This window comes from Oncorhynchus mykiss, chromosome 10 (assembly GCF_057628025.1).
Source record: "Oncorhynchus mykiss isolate SJ-2025 chromosome 10, ASM5762802v1, whole genome shotgun sequence".
In the NCBI taxonomy this organism is placed as follows: domain Eukaryota; kingdom Metazoa; phylum Chordata; class Actinopteri; order Salmoniformes; family Salmonidae; genus Oncorhynchus; species Oncorhynchus mykiss.
Genome location: NC_143031.1, coordinates 27879042 through 27901084, shown reverse-complemented (window position 1 = coordinate 27901084; position 22043 = coordinate 27879042). Strand labels below are relative to the sequence as shown.

Genomic DNA, 22043 nt, shown 5'->3' with positions numbered 1-22043 from the left:
AACAAATGTATAGTCAATAGCACAAAAGAAAAGAAAAATAGAAACATCTATCTACAGTGTGTGCAAATGTAGAAGAGTAGGGAGGAAGGCAATAAATAGGCCATAGAGGTGAAAATAATTACAATTTAGCATTAATACTGAAGTGATATTGTGATGACTTCTGTGTTTTTCACGCAGGAAAAAATTATACATTATACACAGATCTAAAATGCTTCTTGGAATTTCTACTCGGTATCAGACAAATTTTGTGCTTCAGTTTTACTTCTCCACTTAGAATGCCCATTTATGAATTCTCATCTTTCAGCAGACAACGCTCTTACTGATGTATAGCTACTTAGATTAACTTTAAGCAAAACATTCGGAAATGTAGCTGGCTGTATTCTTTCTATGATAGAAGTTTGAAACATGCATCGTTTTCAAAATAAATACATTTTTCATTGTAAGCTCATTTACTGATGTGGCTGCCAGCCAAATAGCGTTGCACTTCTGATGAAAATTAAGCATTTTGTTTTTGCAGAATGTGTTGCACTTATGTATGTTCTGTTAAGTAAAACTACAGTTGCACGTCCTTGATCATTCTATTGAAGCAAAAAAACATGACATTTGCATATAAAATGTGACCCCTGTCAATACAGAGCTGGACTTCCTCTCTCTTTTACAAACAAACAATTAACTGGCTAAACTGTTCTGGGGAACTACGGTAAACTTCACAATGTAAAATAGTGTGACAAGTGAAATGAATAACGCAATCTGCTTCATCTCCTAACGCCCTCAAACTCAACTCTGGACCTCGAAGCCAGTTCCACTGAATTTTTGTTATTGTTCCCCTCTAATTAGGGACTGATTTATACCTGGGACACCAGGTGTGTGTGCAATTAATTATCAGGTAGGACAGAAAACCAGCATGCTACAGACCTCATAGTGTAAGAGTTAGGTACCCCTGTCCTAACATATTGCACAAGTTGACTGCAGGTAAGTACTTAAAAAGTATCTAAAATATTAAAATATATCTAATTGACGGTATTGAAAAACCATCCATACCAGGGTATACCGCCCAAGCCTAGAGACCAGGTAGTTGAAATTAAACAATCACTGAAGTTGATCAATAAGCTCAGTTGGTGAGGTGATTAGTTGTCAGGTGAAGTGTGTGTGTATGTGTGTATGTTGTGTGCGCCTCGCTGTCACTTAGTTCCTGTAATCACCTGTCTTATCTGACTGCGCAGGCAGACGCACACTACACACACACTCCTCAGATCTGCTAGCAAAGCGACAGAGGGTTTAGATAGGGGCGTTGAGTGAGAATCATTGGTGTCAGCCTTCTCCAGACGACACTTAATTTTCTCCACTCCCAATGACTGGGCAAGTTGCAGTGTCATTCCATCACGTTATAAATGATGGTACATTCACTTCCAATCATGGTCACATTTAGCTGTGTAATAATAATGTGAGAGACCATGGAGGAGGATTTTCTTGTCTTCTGTAGTGCACATTGTTAATGGTACTCTTTAGAAGAATATTTAGAATGTGTGGGTATCTGTTTTCATCACACTTCAATATACGTTAGCCCTTGGGAGTAATATCTCACTAAAGGTTTTTCTGTGCATCTGCTTACCTTGTTTTTCTCTGGCTACGGCATAATTAAAGGGAGCCCACTGATTACAATTTATAATAGAATCACCCAAAACAATTATTTGGCATTATATGAAATAGCGCCCTCATTACCCAAACTTTTGGAATAACTTAACCGCCTGAAAAATGTAGCATTTCCATAATTCCATAAAGATGAAGGCTTTAGCTCCTGATATATCTAAAGGTTGAATGTTTAAGCACCTTCAACATGTAATGAGTCATTAGGATGCCTTGTGTTCTTCCCCCACTTGTTTTCTGATGTGGTTCAGTCATGATCTGATGCAGGAGGATATGCATGAATATACAAATCCATAAGAGTGAAATCGCTGTGGGTCTAAATTCTGTACTCACTATTCTATTTTGGAACTAAAGATGCATGTGTGCAATTCAAACTTCAACGTAAAATAAATGTCTATTAGACAAACATTTAGGTTATATTAGCAAATCTCAAGTTTAGATTTGGGCCTTGAAAAATGGCTGTGTATAGACTTGAGACCTACAGTGATTTATCTTATAGTTCTCTGTAGACAACATGACAGCGAAGGGTGGGATAGTGGAGAAACTTGACTTGTCTCTCTCTCCTTCACAGAGAGCTGAGGTAGCGGAGAGAGAAGCAGAGGCTCTTCGGGAACAGCTGTCGTCCGCCAACAAGTCCCTCCAGCTTGCCACACAGATCCAAAAGGCCCCTGACATGGAGCAGGCCCTGGAGGTTCTGTCGCGCTCCAGTCTGGAGGTGGAGCTGAGCGCCAAGGAGCGGGAGGTGCTGCAGCTGGCCGAGGACGTGCAGAGACTGCAGGCTAGCTTGGCCAACATCCGGGAGAATTCTGCCTCGCAGATAAGCCAGCTGGAGCAGCAGCTCAGCACCAAGGAGAGCTTACTCAAGGTTAGCCCCGTCACACCACCACCACTGAGGGCCCTGGTCAGTGCCGTAACGCTATGAGGGCCCTGGTCAGTGCCGTAACGCTATGAGGGCCCTGGTCAGTGCCGTAACGCTAATAATACATTGATTTCATATAGTACTTTTCATTACAAGTAAAAACTCAGTCTCTTTAAAAGCAAAATAAACATAAAACATTTTAACAAAATAAAATTAAGGATCTGGCAGTTCTTTGGCAATGGTCTCCCACAGCTTTAGATGATAGGCAGTTCAGAAATGTAGTATCTTGAGAGGAGGGAGCATAGATGGTACAGCCAGACAGGGGGGTATAGACAGACAGGACACGGAGCTCTTCATTGGGCACCTCATCATCTTCGATAGTCACAGCTTCTCCTCCGTAGGTAGGCTAGTCTGGTCATCAGCAAGGCCTCTGGTCAATTTCATAACATGAGTTTAGGGGTCAGTTAGGAAGAGTAGGCCTAACTACTGTGTATTCATCTGAACTTGTGTGCCATGTAAAAAATAAGTGGAATTTGTCAATAGTAGTTTATAGTGCATCATTGTGCCTCCAGGTAATGCAGTTATATATTGTACAAACAATTGGTGGTTTTAGTTCTTGACTCCTACTGTAAGCACTACCTTTCAGCTTTAACTGAGAAAAACAGTATTTTACAACTGAAACATTTCAGTTGACTAATACGTAGCCCTAAACCCTCTATCCATAAACATTACAGTGGTTTTACTGAACTCTGCGGGGCACCTCTCATACGGCTCTGCATTTAGGACTTGACTGACAAGTCTTTGTATCTGTGACGACTGAACAGACATGTCATATCCAGTGAGCTTTATGCACAGAGACTGAAGTGCTTCTCTATCGGAAGTTGTCGTGATATGGTGTAGCTACATGGTAATGTGTAAAGATTGCACAAAAGAGAAAGGAGCAGAATTATTATGAACTCTTCTCAATGCACTGAGCCATCTCAAATGTACACATGCTAATGCACTGGGACTCCTTAAGAAAACATATTCTATACTGTGACTCTCCAAATATTTCCTTCCCAATTCTTTGGTCCTCATTGCAATCACTGTAAAACCACCCCTATTTATACAGAGTTGTCTCTAAAGTGTATACTTTCGTTAATTTTCCCATGCCTTGAAATAGCTAAAGTGTGCTCTTTCCCCACGCACTGAGCCCACTTGATTATACACTTACTTTTACGCTCTGTCCTCCCAAGAGTACACTCCCCAAGTCTACACTTGCTTAAGCACTCCTTTAGTGCCCCATCTTAAGAGAGTAACTAAGTGTCTCTCTTTCCACACAGCAACTGGAGGAGAAACTGCGAGAGCAGGCAGACTACGAAGCCATCAAGAAAGAGCTCAGGTAATTCACTTTCCCCCTCAGTCTGCCTTCCCTCCCCTCAGCCACAGGCATCAGTTCAAAAAACCATACACATTAACCAGGTCAAATTAATTCCTGCCTCCAAGCCTATACTTGTGATGCCACCCAGTGCAAGTATGTGCGATTCGGACACCCTGCCAAACCACCCTCAAGACTATCATTAACCTTTAGATTTAGCCCTTGAATGTGGACTCGCTGAGTCTGAGTATTATTGGCACTGGTAGTGCCTATCAGAAATGTTAGTTTGATTGGACAGTAGGACTTTGCGTTCAACCTCTGTTTGCCACTGCTTTCTTATCTGATTAGAATGTTTGGGGTCTGGAGATGGGAAGCTAAAATGGCTGTGCTGTACACTCATTAAAGGGGTATGTACTTGGATGCTTTCTCCCCAAATGTGGGTTTAGTGTCATGCTCTTCTAATCTTTTCGCTTCTTTTAAAGCTGCAATATATAACTTTTTGGGCGACCTGACCAAATTCACATATAAATGTGCGCTATAGATCTGTCATTCAACCAAGGAAATCTGTTATGATAAATGACATTTTTAATCTTTACTCATTAACAACACACACGTCATGAGCTTTATTGCGCCATATTCAGTTTTCTATGGCATTGGCTTGTATAAGCTCTAGCATTTCTGGTATGGGATCCCAAGATGACGGTGAACAGTGGCTTCAGTTTTTTTTGGTGTTGTGCTGCATGTTATCTCAGTCCAAGTCAGTAACAAGAAGGCTAACTAAGTTAAGATTTGCAGATAAGATAATTGGACGGCACTGCCCATGTTTAGGGTACTCGGGTGGTTTCTTACCAGGATTTAACCATCTTCACTCGTCTGGACGGCAGGGCCGTCTGAACATTAATTTGGTAACTGGATTTTCAGGCATAATATTCCCAATTGGAAGAAGTCCTAAAGGTAGTATCAGTGAATGGCTCTGTTTGTGAGAGTTTTCAGCACCACTATGATGGTCAGCCAAAGAGCTATTTGTGGGAATTTGTATTGATAGCCCGTCTGTGGTCCCAAAGGGAAGCATTCCTCTCCTAATAGACTAAAGTGTCTTTATTTGCCTCCCAACCTTTTCATAGACGCTTTTTCCTTTATAGATAATATCGCCTGAAATCCAATTGGCACCCAGCACATGATTGAATAATCCATTTTAATTACTGTGATTGGCTCTAAGGATTTCATTGCATTATCAGATTTTGATGGTCGGAGCAGAGTGAAGGACTGCCTGTCGCTGATGTAGATGTTCTGTGGGGGCTGATAGCAGATAAATGTCAGTCCTGTGGTGCTGTGTGTATTTGTGATCTCCTTTTTGCAGTGGGTGCAGTAATAAAGTGGTCCATTTCTCCTTGTTTACTTCACAGTATCCTGAAGTCAATGGAGTTTGGCTCTTCAAACTTCTCCTCAGCACAGGTAAGGAGGCTGAATATTGCGTTTGAGTTTTATTGGAACAATATTTAGACAATGTATCTAATCAAACAAGGTTTAACAATTTCCTATCTCTGTGTCAGGACTCTAAGAAGCCTCTGGAGTTGTTGTTGAAGAGTCGAGGCCTGCAGTCTGAGAGCTCCTCCCTGCGCCTAAACAGCAGTGAACTGAGTGGTGAGTCCTTCACTCACACATACACACACATACATAACTAGACACGTACACACACACGCACACATTATTTATTAAGGTGACTTATCAATCAGACATCTGCTGTGGACTATGTAGTGTTTGTTTGCCATCTTGAACTTGCCAACTGACCAAGTTGAACATTAGTTTTCACCATTTTTATTTGTTTAAATTTCCTTAAAGCTGAGCTCCGCATTAGGGGAAATAGATGGCTGCCCACAGGCGTTTTTGTTTTGTTTATTAAACGGAGAAGAGGAGCACCAGCGTTGTGGTAAAAAGCAGTCATAATACATACTCTGCTGTTCTATTGTGCGTGCATTGATGTCAGAGGGGGAAAAACTGTGTTTGATTTCAACTTTAACCAGTATCAAAGCAGCCAATCTGTTATCGGCAGAGTTTTTTTGTGATATGCATGTAGACACGACCACAAGGTCAACTCCTGGTGTGAACTGCCCCGTCAAGGTCTTATTCATGGGCTGGAACTGAACAGGCTTCGTAAGCACTGATAGGGTTGTTTCCAAAGAGGGGGCTGATGTTTGGTTGAACTCATTGAGCCTAATTCAGTGATGCACAGAGCCCTAGCATTCCACCATTGATCTCTGAGGCCTTATCGCCTTCTCTTGTCACAACATGCCAGCTCTTTCAATTGCATACCCCACATTCAGCTGCCTTACACAGACCCATTAATGACTTTTCGTCTGTCTCCATATCCAAAATCCTGAGACTCAAGGATATCTGTCATGAAGAGCTTTTTGAAAATGTGGACATTGTCTGAGCGGAAGTTACCCCAGACCAGAATGTAATATGGAGTATAAGTCCCTCACCATTAGCCTTCATCAGAGCATGGGCCTGTGCCTCTGTGTGTGTGCCAGGGTGCTTCCAACTTAAAAGGACACACAGTCCTTTTGTTTCTTTACTCTGTCAGTCGCCTAGAGGGGTTATAGACAGGAAGTAAAGTAGTCAAACAGGATGCAGCTCCAGCTATCTCTGCCAGCAGAAGAAGAGACTGTTTGACTCAAAGGAAATAATGTTATATCTCAAGGAGCTTTTTATTTTCTACAAATATAGACACACTCCTAAACAATGTGTCAACTGTTTTCATTGGCATGCTACCGCGTTTGATACAAATAAAAAACATTATGGCTCTGTAAATGTATAATGGAGTTGAATTGAAGGGTTCGAAGCTGACAGTCGGCTCACACCATTAAGACTGAAGTGCTGCTGCTTTCTCAGAGTGGCACTCGTCTTGTCTGGATCCTCGATTTATCTCATTCAGAGAATCAGCCCTTTAAGCACGGCGATTTGAGAGGTAGTGTAACATTCTCTGTGCTACATTTCAAAGGATCACTGCTTGAGGTTTCTTGTTATATCTCCATTTATATAAAGTCCTAGACTTTACATCTGCTACCTGAAGATCTACTCAGACTCTGAGGATGAAAAGATTGGAGACCTTTTGGTCCTAGTCTAACACCTACTGGTGTTCAGTCTGCCTTTTTTCCAGTTGAAGAACAATACGTGTCTTCTACTTCAGAGAGCTTTAGCTTTCTGTTCTAAGTTTAAAAATGCCTCCCTAAAGTAGATTCTACCCTAAACTCAACAATATGACCTCTCCAAAAAAGAACCTAACCACACCACAGGCTAGGGGACTATAACTACACAAACAGGTACTGACCACGGCTAGTGTTTGGAGGCTACATCTCATCTTTACGTGTTACGGTCCGTTTAAAAACAACAACTTTCCATGGCTTTTTTGGTAGCGCATCTGCGCCCACACAGTTTGCAGTTGTGTGTCAGAAGGGTGGGGGTTGTGGAGGGGCACAGTGCAGCCCACCCTAGGCGAGGAGGAGAGGGGGGCCAAGGGAGGTCGAAGGCTGGAGGACATGGAGTGATCCAGTATGCTAATGAAGCCCCGTTAGTCTCTCCTCCCAGTATGCCCTTTATCACTCAGTGCACTTGGTCGCTCCGGAAATGTCATCCCATTTGGCTTCGGGTCTCCCCCCTCCCTCCCCTGTCCTCGAAAATTAAGCTTTTCATTTGTATTCCTAATGGGACCCCTCGCTGTCCAACCGGATCATGTTGATGTGAAACCAAAGGCGCTGTTTGGCTACAGGTTGGATGGGTGTTCTACTTAGTTACTTCCCAATGTGATTTTCGATGAATAAATGTTAATGATTGTACATTTATACAGTGTTATCAGTTTTATGATGATCTGTATACCATGGCCTCTTTTGCAATGTTGTTGAGCCTATGGCTATACCTAACATTAATCAAATCTCACAAGGAAAAGTATGTATAAAGAGCATATATTGCTTGGCTGCCATTGTTTATCATTGCTGTATAGTACATGTGTAAGTTTTGCTACTGTTCCCGCACTCTGATGCATATATCACAGTCACACACACACCACTGATGTTAATCCACCCTGAAATAAGGGCATCCCTAAGCTACCTTGAGTGAGTGGTGACCTGGAGATGGTGATATGCAGGGGCAGGGGCAAGAAGGTTAGGCAGGGCATGCACCACACAGCAGGTAACCTAGGCAGCTCTCTGCCTGTGTCCATATCCTGTGACATGCCTGCCAGATGCTTCCCTTCACTACTGTTCAGTGTCCCTCTCCACAGCCAGAAGTCCTACTGGCAAATTCGCACAATGCATCAGTGCATCTCCACTCTACTCAACTGGAGTTCACTGTACCCCCAACTTCTCTCACTTAATGGGTGTGATGAAACTTGTGTACTTGTAGTTAGATGGTGTTTTGTCTAGATATTTTGTTTATTTTGGACTCATTTTGTTGATGTCACTTGATGTATTGATCTGTGTCATGTTTTGTCTGGTCTCACAGGTGTGAGGGAGCGAAAGGTCAAAGACTCATCAGAAGGTCAACAGCGTCTTCCTGCCACGCCCATGGGCACCAACTTGCAGGGCTCCCCTCCCCCTCCCTCCTCTCAACTCCTCTTGCGCACTGGCTCAGGTGGTTCCTCCGACACCACCCCTGTCACCACCGCCAATGGCACGCACCACTTCTCGCCCACGGGCGGCGGGCTGGGTGGGCAGGACTTCTTCAGCCCCTCCTCGCTGGTGTCGGCAGGCACCGCTTTCCCCCTGGCGGGCAAAGTGTCGCTCAATTCCCTGCTGCAGCGCCAGCTCATGCAGACCTTCTACTCCAAAGCCCTGCAGGACTCAGTGTCTGGCCAGGCCCTGCTCTTCTCCCCCGCCCACTACCCAACCCCTAACTCCCTCTCAGCCAGCCCTCTGCCACCCCATCAGTCTTTGCAGTCGCAATCCCAGCACCCATCGGCGGGCAGCCCAGACGTTAATGGCCTAGCCCCCTCGCCCAGCCAGTCAGAGGGTGCAGGGAGTGTCTCGGAAGGTGAAGACATGGACACGTCTGAGATAGCGCGTCAGGTCAAGGAGCAGCTGATCAAGCACAACATTGGGCAGAGGATCTTCGGCCACTACGTGCTGGGGTTGTCCCAGGGCTCGGTCAGTGAGATACTGGCTAGGCCCAAGCCCTGGAGCAAGCTGACCATCAGGGGCAAGGAGCCCTTCCACAAGATGAGGCAGTTCCTATCTGACGAGCAGAACATCTTGGCACTGCGCAGCATCCAGGGGAGGCAGAGAGGTGAGACTGACAGAAATGTATTCACACACACACTTCACACAGGACACATTAACTGCTCTCACCCAGACATACAGAAACTTACAGTACATAGACATATCTGAGCTTGTATCACTGTTTTCTCACATGCACACTTAGCTGAGCACGTCACATATACATACATATTTTATTGATGTCTCTGCCTCCAGATGCTTTGCATCACACAAAGTTCCAGGTGAAAAATTTGACAGCTGTATTTCTGAAGCATATAGTAGAAAGGCCTCAGGTTCAGGCTGGTGTTCTGTTTCTGTCTTACAGTAGCTTCAGTGGGGTCCTGCTATGCTCTCCCACAAAACTCTGTACTCAACTCAACAGGAAAAGAGGTGCTGAATGGTACATTTAATTTTGTCAGACACACGATTCAGATTAGCAAAAGACAAACTTCAGCAGTCTATGTTCAATATTTGACCCTCAGTCAGAGCATGGCCCTAACCTTTAATCTTTGACTTGACAAACCCTTGCATTTTGGTAACTGGTGATAGCACTGTCTCTTTAACAACAGATGTCCAACCCCTCCCTTCAGCAGTGTAGCCATAGCCCGGGCCCTGATGAATGGACAGCGATCCTTATCATCGTCACCAGTCATGTCGCCCGCTAAGACGTCCAGATTAACCTTGCAGACATGTTCCCTTTCCTGTCGTTGTCGCCTGTCATTGTAGCAACCGTCCCACGAATAAAACCCGGTAGAGGGAGGGAGCATTTAGAAGTGGGTCTATCAAAATGTCATCTTTGCATGCGCCACTCAGGTTTCCAGCACTTATCGCTGTCGGCCCACTGCCTTTTCCTATTGATTTTGTAACCGTCTTAAATGGCACATTGCTGTGTGCTGCTGGGGAACGCAGCCTGTACTGTTGAGTCAGTGAGTGGGAGGCAAGCTGATCCCATCAGATTACAGGGGGACATTTTCCTGATCTGTCTGAATGGGCACATCAGTGCTCAAACGACAGTCAATAACATGCAAGTCTGGACAGGTGTGTATGATGAGGTCAATTAAAGACTGAAGCTGCACCCCCCCCCCCCCCCCCCCCCCCCCCCATGCTGCAAAGTCCTCATTCTTCACCCCAAACTGCTGATAACTAATGCAGACACTTTTACAAGCAATTATGTCGAATTTGAGACGGATTACAAAACGCATACATTGTGTTCCTATTAAATTACTTCCTATTTCTCCTCTTTGCTCTCTTTCTCTTTCTCCCCCCCCCCCCCCCACGATCTCTCTCCCTCTCTAAATATCTCTATCCCCCTCTTCATATCCATCCCACTCTTTCGCTGTGTCTGTCTCTCTGTTCTTTCTCTCTTTCTGTCTCTGAGTGAGGAACTGATAAGTTTGGAACTTGGTGCTCAGTCAGTAGCGTCACAAGGCAAGACGAGAGCTGCTGCGGTCGGCAAGAAGCCCGGGACGAGAGCGAGGCATGCAGTTTAGGAAATGCGTCCGCAGTCTGGTTTCTCCACATTTCACAGGAAGGGCACACTTGGCAGTCAGGGCAGGGATGATGTAAAAGTTGGAGCTTTAGTTCCCCTCTGTGTTAAAGCAGAGTAGTGAGTATAGATGAATGTGCACACTGTAGCTCTGCACTCTTGTCTATTGTGCTTGTTTGGACAGATTTCAAGGAATTGGTCTGGCAGCAAGCCCCAAACCTGTCTGCCCAGGGGAGAAGTTTAACAGAAGTTTAATAGAATCATGTTGGGGAGAAATGTAATGTGGTTCTTATGTGCCGTAGCTACTAGTTCTCTTCTGTTTCAATCATTTATGTTTTCAATATCTGAACCCACAACTCACGTTTTATTGAGCCCAAATCACCATCAATGTCCCTTCTTGTATATGTGAAGAGTTTGATATGTGGTTTGAATGGTAGAACATTTGGATTGACTCAAGGGTTCTCAGAGGGTGGTTTAAGACTGTGTGGAGTGGTCTTACATACACTTTCTTTGTTTCTGGCTGTTTGACAATAATTGACTTTTGCCTTCTACTGTGCGTATTACTATGGCCAATGTGTTTTTACAAGCATTGTAACATACTAGAGCCATGCACGGACATGAATTTTAAGCCCAAGCCCTATCCATGCCTGCAATGTTCAGGCCCTACCCTACCCATGTCTGCAATGTTCAGGCCCTACCCTACCCATGCCCAATTGCTTCTGCCAAATTTAAAGGAAAACTCCACCCTAAAACTATAATTTCAAGTCAAATTTATTTGTCACATACACATGGTTAGCAGATGTTAATGTGAGTGTAGTGAAATGCTTGTGCTTCTAGTTTCGACCATGCAGTAATATCTAACAAGTAATCTAACTTAACAATTTCACAACAACTGCCTTATACACATAAGTGTAAAAGAATTAATAAGAATATGTACATAAAAATATATGATGGTATAGAGTACAGTATATACATATGAGATGAGTAATGTAGGGTATGTAAACATTATATAAAGTGGCATTGTTTAAAGTGGCTAGTGATACATTTATTACATACATTTTCCATTATTAAAGTGGCTAGATATGAGTCAGTATGTTGGCAGCAGCCACTCAATGTTAGTGATGTCTGTTTAACAGTCTGATGGCCTTGAGATAGAAGCTGTTTTTCAGTCTCTCGGTCCCCACTTTGATGCACCTGTACTGACCTCGCCTTCTGGATGATAGCGGGGTGAACAGGCAGTGGCTCGGGTGGTTGTTGTCCTTGATGATCTTTTTGGCCTTCCTGTGACATCGGGTGGTGTAGGTGTCCTGGAGTGCAGGTAGTTTGCCCCCAGTGATGCGTTGTGCAGACCTCACTACCCTCTGGAGAGCCTTACAGTTGTGGGCGGAGCAGTTGCCGTACCAGGCGGTGATACAGCCCGACAGGATGCTCTCGATTGTGCATCTGTAAAAGGTTGTGAGTGTGTTTGGTGACGAGCCGAATTTCTTCAGCCTCCTGAGGTTGAAGAGGCACTGCTGCGCCTTCTTCACCACGCTGTCTGTGTGGGTTGACCATTTCAGTTTGTCCGTGATGTGTACGCCGAGAAACTTAAAACTTTCCACCTTCTCCACTACTCTCCCGTCGATATGGATAGGGGGCTGCTCCCTCTGCTGTTTCCTGAAGTCCAGGATCATATCCTTTGTTTTGTTGAGGTTGAGTGTGATGTTATTTTCCTGACACCACACTCCGAGGGCCCTCACCTCCTCCTTGTAGGCCGTCTCGTCGTTGTTGGTAATCAAGCCTACCACTGTAGTGTCGTCTGCTAACTTGATGATTGAGTTGGAGGCATGCATGGCCACGCAGTCATGGGTGAACAGGGAGTACAGGAGAGGGCTGGGAACGCACCCTTGTGGGGCCCCAGAGTTGAGAATCAGCAGGGTGGAGATGTTGTTACCTACCCCCACCACCTGGGGACGGCCCGTCAGGAAGTCCAGGACCCAGTTACACAGGGTGGGGTCGAGACCCAGGGTCTTCCTATGGTGGTAAATGCTGAGCTGTAATCGATGAACAGAATTATTACATAGGTATTCCTCTTGTCCAGATGGGTTAGGGCAGTGTGCAGTGTGATTGCGTTGTCTGTGGACCTATTGGGGCGGTAAGCAAATTGGAGTGGGTCTAGGGTGTCAGGTAGGGTGGTGGTGATATGGTCCTTGACTAGTCTCTCAAAGCACTTCATGATGACGGAAGTGAGTGCTACGGGGCTAGTCATTTAGCTCAGTTACCTTAGCTTTGTTGGGAACAGGAACAATGGTGGCCCTCTTGAAGCATGTGGGAACAGCAGACTGGGATAAGAATTGATTGAATATGTCCGTAAACACACCAGCCAGCTGGTCTGCGCATGCTCTGAGGACGTGGCTAGGGATACCGTCTGAGCCGGCAGCCTTGCGCGGGTTAACACGTTTAAATGTTTTACTCACGTTGGCTGCAGTGAATGAGAGCCCGCAGGTTTTGGTAGCGGGCCGTGTCAGTAGCACTGTATTGTCCTCAAAGCGAACAAAGAAGTTGTTTAGTTTGTCAGGGAGCAAAACATTGTGGTCTGCGACGGTGCTGGTTTTCCTTCTTTAGTCAGTGATTGACTGTAGACCCTGCCACATACCTCTCGTGTCTGAGCCGTTGAATTGCGACTCTACTTTGTCTCTATACTGACGCTTAGCTTGTTTGATTGCCTTGCGGCGGGAATATCTGCACTGTTTGTATTCGGTCATGTTTCCGGTCGCCTTGCCCTGATTAAAAGCAGTGGTTTGCGCTTTCAGTTTTGCGCGAATGCTGCCATCAATCCACGGTTTCTGGTTGGGGAATGTTTTAATAGACGCTGCGGGTACAACATCACTGATGCACTTGCTAATAAACTCGCTCACCGAATCAGCGTATTCATCAATGTTATTGTCCGACGCTATGCGGAACATAATTCCAGTCCACGTGATCGACGCAATCTTGAAGTGTGGAATCAGATTGGTCGGACCAGCGTTGAACAGCCCTGAGCACGGGCGTTTCCTGTTCTAGTTTCTGTCTATAGGCTGGGAGCAACAAAGTCGTGGTCAGATTTTCCGAAAGGAGGACGGGGGATGGCTTTATATGCGTCACGGAAGTTAGAATAACAAGTTAAGATATATAACTTTCAAAATAAAGAAATACAGGTGCATCAAAGCTGGGACCCAGAGACTGAAAAACTGCTATCTCAAGACCATCTTAAATAGCCATCACTAGCACATTAGAATCTTCTGCTCTATATACATAGACTTGAAATCACTGGCCAATGGAACACTAGTCACTTTAATAATGTTTACATATTTTGCTTTACTCATCTCATATGTATATACTGTATTATATCCTATTCTACTGTGTCTTAGTCTATGCCGCTCTGACATTGCTCGTCCAAATATTTATATATTCTTAATTCCATTCCTTTACTTTAGACTGTGTGTATTGTTAGATATTACTGCGCTGTTGGAGCTAGAAACTCAAGCATTTTGCGACACCCGCAATAACATCTGTTTAACACGTGTATGTGACAAATACGATTTGATTTGAAATAAAGCCGGTATGATGCATTTTGCTGTTCCCCGCTCCCTCACAGCGCTGCATGCGCTCTGTTCATGACTCTGCATGTGAGTAACCATAGCAACTGCTTCTTTGGGACTTCTCTGCTCAATGATGAGGCATGAGAGAGCAGTTGGCAACCTACTTTTCGTCACTCTAAACTACGACAACTCAAGGAACATTATTATTTCACCGAAAATAATACTCTTCTGTCGAATCAGACAATGCTCTGGTCTTATATTTGACGAGGTTGAAGCACTTCTGACGCCATGATCTTAGTAAGATATGACGGTACTGCGCAGCATAAGCAAATGGCTTAGCTTCAAAATGTTAGTAATCAATTTGGTTGATGTCCAGCCCGTACCCTAGTTATTGATGAAAAACAGGCCCTAACCGGCTCTAACCCAATGTATAATGTTGGGGCCTGTCGGGCTCGGGTCGGGTAGCAGAGCTGTCTTCTTTAGTAAATCACTTATGGGTTTTGTCCATGTTAAATAAGTTGAATTGATTTTGCCCAAATGTTAGGGTTTTTGCTCAGATGTCTAGATGTTGAGGTGGTCTAGTAACTGTAGATCTATAGCTCTATATAGCAAATGCCCTGACTACCACCACTATATCCATTTGTGTAGAATAAAACTGCTCCTAGACACTGATCTAGTGTCCGTTTTGAGTTTTCCCGCCTAATGTTTAAGGTTCGAATTTGGGGAGTGTAAGCTGATCCTAGACCTGTGCCTAGGTCAGTGTCTCCCCTCATCCATGTAGCAGTCCAGTGGTCTGACACTTATCTTATCTGTCGCCGCTTGTTTTCCAACAGAGAACCCAGGCCAGAACCTGAACAGAGTGTTTCAGGAGGTTCCGAAGCGAAGAACCGGCTCCGAAGGCTCCTCGAGGGCAGGTCTGTTCTTTGCCTTCCCTATCGTGGTTGGTTTAGTGTTTTGGTCGGCTTTTATGTTGTCCAATTTGTTGTGTCAGTTAGCCATTGTCAAAGTCACTCTACCACTTCTGGCCTGGAGTCTGGTTCAAAATACAGGGATGAGGCTGTTTTTTATCTGGTCCTAGATCGGTGGTTAAGGGCAACTTCTACCTCAGGCGAAAACCCAGGGGCAGGATAAGGCAGGGAGGGGTTTATAAAGGCACCCTTTCAACCCATAGGGTGCGTCGTAAAACGCAGTCTAAACATCCAGTCCCAACCAGCCCACGCAATCTCTCTCCCAGTCTGAAATCAGGGCGAAACCTCATACATATAATTTAGCCTTTAAAAAGCTCCTTTATATGCTGTACTATGTACTTTCCACAAAACCATGCAGTTTTTCATGCCTTCTGAAAATGGCCAAAGCTGTGGTGCTTACATGCTGTTTGGCACTTCGGTAGGCCACAAACACAAACATTTTCAAACCTTTTTATTTTTACAGGCGGTGGTGGCCTCAACAAAACTGTGAAACAGAGGTTACATCACGTCCCCATGACCCGGCAGCTGTGCCCAAACACCACCATGACTGTGCGTGTGTGTGTCTGTGTATGAGTGAGAGTGCTGGGTCTTACTGGTGTCACTGGTAGGCCACCATGTCTCCACTCCGGGGGGAGCACTTACAGTCACCTGCCCTTGTCCGGGTCAGACCCCTTTTTTGTTATGAATTACTTGCAGTTCACCCCCCATGTAGCCAGCTGCTCCCCGCCTCACTCACACATGAGCGAGCACGACCTTGCCCAATTACTCCGACCACTCACTCAGGACAAATGAGAGAGAGAGGAGAGGAAGCCGAAAGTTGGGAGCCACGTTAGTCTGGCCCCTCCATGTTTAACTCCAAACAGCAATTAGCCTTCCCTTCTGAAGCCCGTCCAAAACACCAGGTCTTATGTTTCTTATGGAGCTTGTCCAAAGTCTGGTTCCCATTGTTGCGGAGAGAGAGTAGCTGGCTGGCTGCTGGAAGTGTTCTGTTCAGCACTCATGAGGAACATGTGTAGCCTTGGCCACTTGTGTTAACAGGATTGAGCTGTGTTGTAAAGGGAGACCCATGGGGAGTACTGCAGTCCAGGGGGGCCGTGGCGGTTTGTCAGAACGCAATGAAGGAGAAGGCTAGGAGCAACGTCTCCTTGGGTTCCTTTTAGACAGGAGACAGTGGGTAGACTCAAACTTCACCATCTCACAGCTTGTCTGAATTTACTGTTTTATTGGATATTTATAGGAAAAGTAGCACTTTTCTCAAACTCAAAACATTCAGCTATATTTTGGGTATCTTATGACTGTGCACCTGTGACATATTGAAGTCAAATACTAGCAACATTTATTAATTACCCCAACTTTCTATCACCCCCATTGCTTCCCGCCATCCCTCCCTTTGGTACAGTCCATTGACCCCTGACCTTTGTTGCCAATTCCTAGGTAACATCACCACGCGGATCCGTACTCCGGAGAGTGGGTCAGACGAGGCCATCAAGTCCATCCTGGAGCAGGCCAAGAGAGAGCTGCAGGTCCAGAAGGCTGGTGAGTAACTCCTCTCTTTGCTCTGTGTCTGATGGAAACTACTCTACACCAGGGTCTGGTTTGAATTTCCAATTGATTTACCGTATTGACAGAGCTAAAATAAATTGACCTCAACCCTGCTGTTGAAGCTTCTCGTCTGACCCCCAACCCTCATACCACACTGCATGCCCCTTATAAGTAAATTATAGGGATGGTGGGTATTGAAGGGATGAAGGAACTTCCTAGTGTGTTGACCTCATACGAAAGTGAAGTAAAGTGGAGGAACATACAGTAGGATGTGATGTGGTTGGATCAAGATTTCCCAATTGTATCTAATGGGTCTGACATGTATCCCTAAATTGCCAATGCCATAACTAATGTCAAACAGTGCTAGTGACTACCCCATACACCGCCATTAGAATGTCTAAGAGATGTCCCTCGTGCTAACCCCCTTTTGACGCCATGCCACCCACTACAGATGGGGTGGACAACAGACAGCGACGACAGACAGGTTACCCCCGAGGCATGGGCAACTATTTCGCAAAATATGCACAAAGTCTCAGACTCGGTGAGGAATGGATTTAACCTTAAACAATGTGTGGCCCCACACCGAGAATATACAAACCAAATACAGACTACAAGACTGTTGTGCCTTCTGTTTCTGTAAGGGATGTAGAAAACATTTCCTTGACCATGTCTTAAATCTAAGGCATATGTTTCTACTATGTAGCATTTATTTTCCTTTTGTGTAGAACTTCAGGTATCAAACAGAAAATCCAGAATTATCCTCCACTTATCCTAGCACTGTAAATGTGGGCCATGAAGCATCATCTGAAGTTGAGTGTTGATGACATTTGTAGTGTTGTCTGATGACTGTGTATCCTCTCTGTCAGTCTCTCTCCCTGCAGTGGACTTGTCTCAGACCCCTCCCTCGTCCAGCATTGGTGGTGGTGGTGGTGGTAGTATCGGCTCAGGTGGATCCTCCAGCTCAGACGAGACCATCCGCTCCATCCTAGAGCAGGCAAGGAGGGAGATGGAGGCCCAGCAGGCCGCCCTGGAGCCCATCCTCAAGCCCTCCTCCATGGGCACCTCTGACCTGGCCCTGCTCGCTCCCAAACTCCTGGGCGCTTCCACTCTCCCGGCCTCCTACTCACCCCTGGCCCTCTCCCTCAAGAAGCCCCCCATCCCCCCATCCTCCTCGCCCTCCTCCCTCCTGGACCTCCACTCTGCCATGGTGAAGGAGGCAGGAGAGGTGGTGGTGGGAGAAGGCGGGTCTCTAATGGACGGAGGGACCAAGCAGGGGCGGGGCTCCTGGAGGGACCAATGGTGGAATAGTATGCACCCCGGGGGGCGGGGAGTCACGTCTAGCATGAACGACGACGTGCGGAGTCAGGAGGACAGTAAGGAGGTACAGTACCGTTAATACCTCACACACTCTGCCTTCATGACCTCTCACCTCTGAACCATGGTGGTCAGGCCACAGTTAGGGCTGTTACGGTCACCGCATTACCGCCACACCGGCAGTCATGACCACAGTCAAATTCCATGACCGTAATTAGGCTTCTCCAAAACTGCACTCTGATGTTGCTGATGGTCATTAGTAGCCTACCAAACTTGCTAACAGCCAGTCACTAATGGCCTCGTACTCAGCGCTCTATTGTCCCTCTAATCACTCTGACATCAATCCAAATGCAATCTAAAATATAATCAAACACTTAATGAGAGCCCTGGCATTCAGAGTTTGAGTGGAATAGGATCACCTGTTGCACAGTGAGAGCCAGCTCCTCATTTCTGGTTAATGCATGAAATGAAATGTGTTCCTATAAGCCCATGTTGCACAAGATTTCTATGCAAACAGTGCATGCATTTCTTTGCGACTTTTTCAAATCATAGTTGCATGCACATGTAGCCTAGCCTATAGACCTGTATGTTTTGATAGGGTTTGTATCGCAACTAAATTGGGCAAATAAATCTTAAGCGTAGCCTGTAGCGTAGCCTGTAGACCTAGGACCCCTGGAACAGGGTTGGAGAGCCCATAGTCTGTAGGCCTAGGACCCCTGGAACAGGGTTGGAGAGCCCATAGTCTGTAGGCCTAGGACCCCTGGAACAGGGTTGGAGAGCCCATAGCCTGTAGGCCTAGGACCCCTGGAACAGGGTTGGAGAGCCCACAGCCTGTAGGCCTTGGACCCCTGGAACAGGGTTGGAGAGCCCATAGCCTGTAGGCCTAGACCCCTGGAACAGGGTTGGAGAGCCCATAGCCTATAGGCCTAGGACCCCTGGAACAGGGTTGGAGAGCACATAGCCTGTAGGCCTAGGACCCCTGGAACAGGGTTGGAGAGCCCACAGCCTGTAGGCCTAGGACCCCTGGAACAGGGTTGGAGAGCACATAGCCCACAGAGCCAAGTGAAACGCATGTTCTTATAAGACCAGTCATTGCAAAATGGCTTGTGAAAACAGAGTTTTGACCTGCCACTATTTAAAAGATGATCCCATCTTTCTGGTGCAACTATATTTATTGCAATTGTTTTAATTATTAAGGACATTAATCCGCTTTACAACTGGTGTAGCTTACCTGGCATATTAAAAACATAACCGCAGTAAGTGCTTCGCCCATTCGCTATTCGAGTGCAGGCTACGGATGACATATTTTTTTGGGGGGGCCATTCTATAGTAAATCCTCCAATATTTCCACACATATATTAGTAGGCTATATGTAAAGACCACATTACATTGAAAATAGTCTGAGTGAGAGTATTATCAAGTGCTTGTCAAATTGTGAGTGAGAGACTGATGAATTGTGTGCAGCCTGTGCAAGAAACATACATTTGTTGCAAAATAGGATATAGGAGGACCTGTTTCAAATGATCACTTTGTTAACCACTCAACACGGAATAACCGCATGTGCCGCACTCCCTCAATCATATCCTTTCTATTTTATTCAGCCACTGTATGTTCAATTATATTCTTCTTAGCATAATATAATGCCACAGAGTTCTAAGCAAATATTGTCTGCAAAATGAACAAGTGTAGCCCACAGCCATATGGCATAGACAGATCAGGGCCTAACATAAGGATGACTCAGAATATGCTATTCTGTTCTCCTGAAATAGGCTTAATTTTCTTCATATCATAATGTTTCTTTAGACCTGTCTAAAATAAATAATGGATTTATTGTGACGGTGTAGGCTATATTAAATTGATTTATTATACTTTTTTCAATGTAGACGTTCCAAAGGTCCGCATAGGCAAGATGGCGAACGGCCATCGCTCATCCATATATTTAAATGTACATATTGTTATTCATTCCTTTGTTGTTGTGAAATGGTTAGATTACTTGTTAGATATTACTGCCTGGTCGGAACTAGAAGCACAAGCATTTCACTACACTCGCATTAACATCTGCTAACCATGTGTATGTGACCAATAAAATTTGATTTGATTTGATTTCAGTGGCTTGTAGGCTATGCGTGGAAGGCCGGAGATGCTAAATGTGTTTTTGTTCATTAACGGACCGGCAGTTATTTGCATGACAGTTACTGGCCACAGCCACAATGTTCAAAATGTTCTGAGAATGTGTCATATCCAATGTTCCCTCTAATTCTGTGTAACTTCCAGCACGCATTTACTGTGAACACTGAGGCTGTACCCGCTTTAACTTAGTTTTAACAGTGGCCATGTAGGGTACTGTGGCTATTTGACCATAATGTACTGTAGGCCTACCATCAAAAACAATGGAGAAAATTCATCCCATAATATTTTAACATGGAAATAGCTGTTCTATCATTCAGCCTACAGTTGCTGCCAATGTGTGGTGTTCAATGTAGGCCTACAGTCCATGATACTTTTGAAAAAAAACATGCAGGGCTCCACATAAACCTGTTTAAACCACTTTATAAAACAAAATGCACTATTATTGCCATACCATTATTACAGAGAATCAGATCGTTTATGCTACCCTCTGCCTATTGGCTACTTAGGTTTGAATAAACTATCTCAAAATACAACAACCTTTAAGACAAAAAAAAGCTCTTTACCTGACTCGCTTTTCAAAGATGTCTTGAAATGTAAAAATCTTGTACTCTTGTAGGAAGCAATCACTCCCCTATTGCTGACTACAAATGATCTATAACTGGGCTAATAATTCGCTAGCTAACTAGCAAAGGATTTGAACAAAATGTTCACATGTGGCTACATGCTTTGACCTCCTAACAAGCGCATCTACTCACAACCGTTCATGCTGTAAACACAGTCCAGTTCAAAGTAAATGGCAAAGGTCTATTTGCATATAGGCCTACTGCAGCTCTGATTGTTTATGCCGCACTGGTCTGTGTAGAGTACAGGCTGAGTAGTGCGTGTCAATGCAATAGAATCCTACGCCGATGTGTTCTGCCTACAACAAAATCTCTTGCATAGTTAATTTTATTTTGGCATGTTTCATTGAAAGTGGCTAATATTGCGTTGATTCGATCACAATTTCCACGGTAAAGGGAAACGTTGATGGTGTTAACAGGGAAAATTCTAGAACAGTGGTCACCAACCGTTTCTGAGTCAAGATCAGATTGATTCAAAATGCAAGCCGAGATCTACCGCTCAGATTGTTTTTTACATGACTTGAAAAACGTAAGCCTATGCAACATTAACCAATTAAAAACAGTACTGTAGCAGTTATGTTTGTGCAGTAAGCTATAGGCCCAATATATTATCAATGCATATTGGCTTTGCTTCGGCCATTTAAAAAAAAAATGTATTTAAAAAAATTGAGGTAGGCAAAATGATCACACCTGTAATAGATCCATTATTGTATTACTTGTGATGCACAGCTGAGTGAGCATACGTTTAAATAATTAGATTTTTATTTTATTTAATTGGACTGATGGTCAGTCTCAGCATAGGGAGAGAGCAGCAGACTGAGGGTCCGCCTCTCAACATCCCACCGCTCTCCCTTTCCTCCACTGACACTGACCGTAAAGGGACACAGTCTTCCAGATGATGGCGAAACTTGTCGCACCACATTATTTCTGTTTCATGCACAAATTCGTGTTGTTACTTCTATGAACAGAGAAAGTTCAATATTCCTCAATATTAAAAAAGACCTAAGCTGCTAATAATAATAACAACGCAAGCCTATAGATACACTTTGCTAGTCATTCATTACTGCTGCAGTGCTTGTTGTAGCACTGAGTGGAAATAGGAAAAACGCAAATTGTATGTCTTATAAAAGTGTTGAACACAAAGTGTTGACAATGCTGAGTAAGAATTTAAACATGAACTCACTCATAAAAACAGCAGCTCTTTGCTGTATTCATTGACATTCTCTCTAGTCATGGTTTTGAAATCTCACAGTATCAACTTTGCTGTAGCTTTCTTTTATGCCTGCTATGTTACTACAGAGACGGTCATCT

At 44.6% G+C, this 22043-nt stretch overlaps 1 protein-coding gene across 16 annotated transcripts in view; it reads left to right on the top strand.

The window, feature by feature from the left end:
• The window catches only part of cux1a (cut-like homeobox 1a), a 206866-nt gene that overhangs the window by 153887 nt on the left and 30936 nt on the right, over positions 1 to 22043 (top strand). For 6 of the 16 annotated variants that reach the window (XM_021617953.3, XM_021617949.3, XM_090186280.1 and 3 more), the window contains 9 exons: positions 2219 to 2512; positions 3829 to 3887; positions 5270 to 5318; positions 5417 to 5507; positions 8364 to 9143; positions 14992 to 15072; positions 16561 to 16662; positions 17120 to 17209; positions 17535 to 18049. In XM_021617953.3, coding sequence (XP_021473628.3) covers positions 2219 to 2512; positions 3829 to 3887; positions 5270 to 5318; positions 5417 to 5507; positions 8364 to 9143; positions 14992 to 15072; positions 16561 to 16662; positions 17120 to 17209; positions 17535 to 18049 — 2061 coding nt within the window. The remainder of the gene's footprint in view (positions 1 to 2218; positions 2513 to 3828; positions 3888 to 5269; positions 5319 to 5416; positions 5508 to 8363; positions 9144 to 14991; positions 15073 to 16560; positions 16663 to 17119; positions 17210 to 17534; positions 18050 to 22043) is intronic. The other 10 variants (XM_090186273.1, XM_021617950.3, XM_090186282.1 and 7 more) reach the window with 3 other exon arrangements.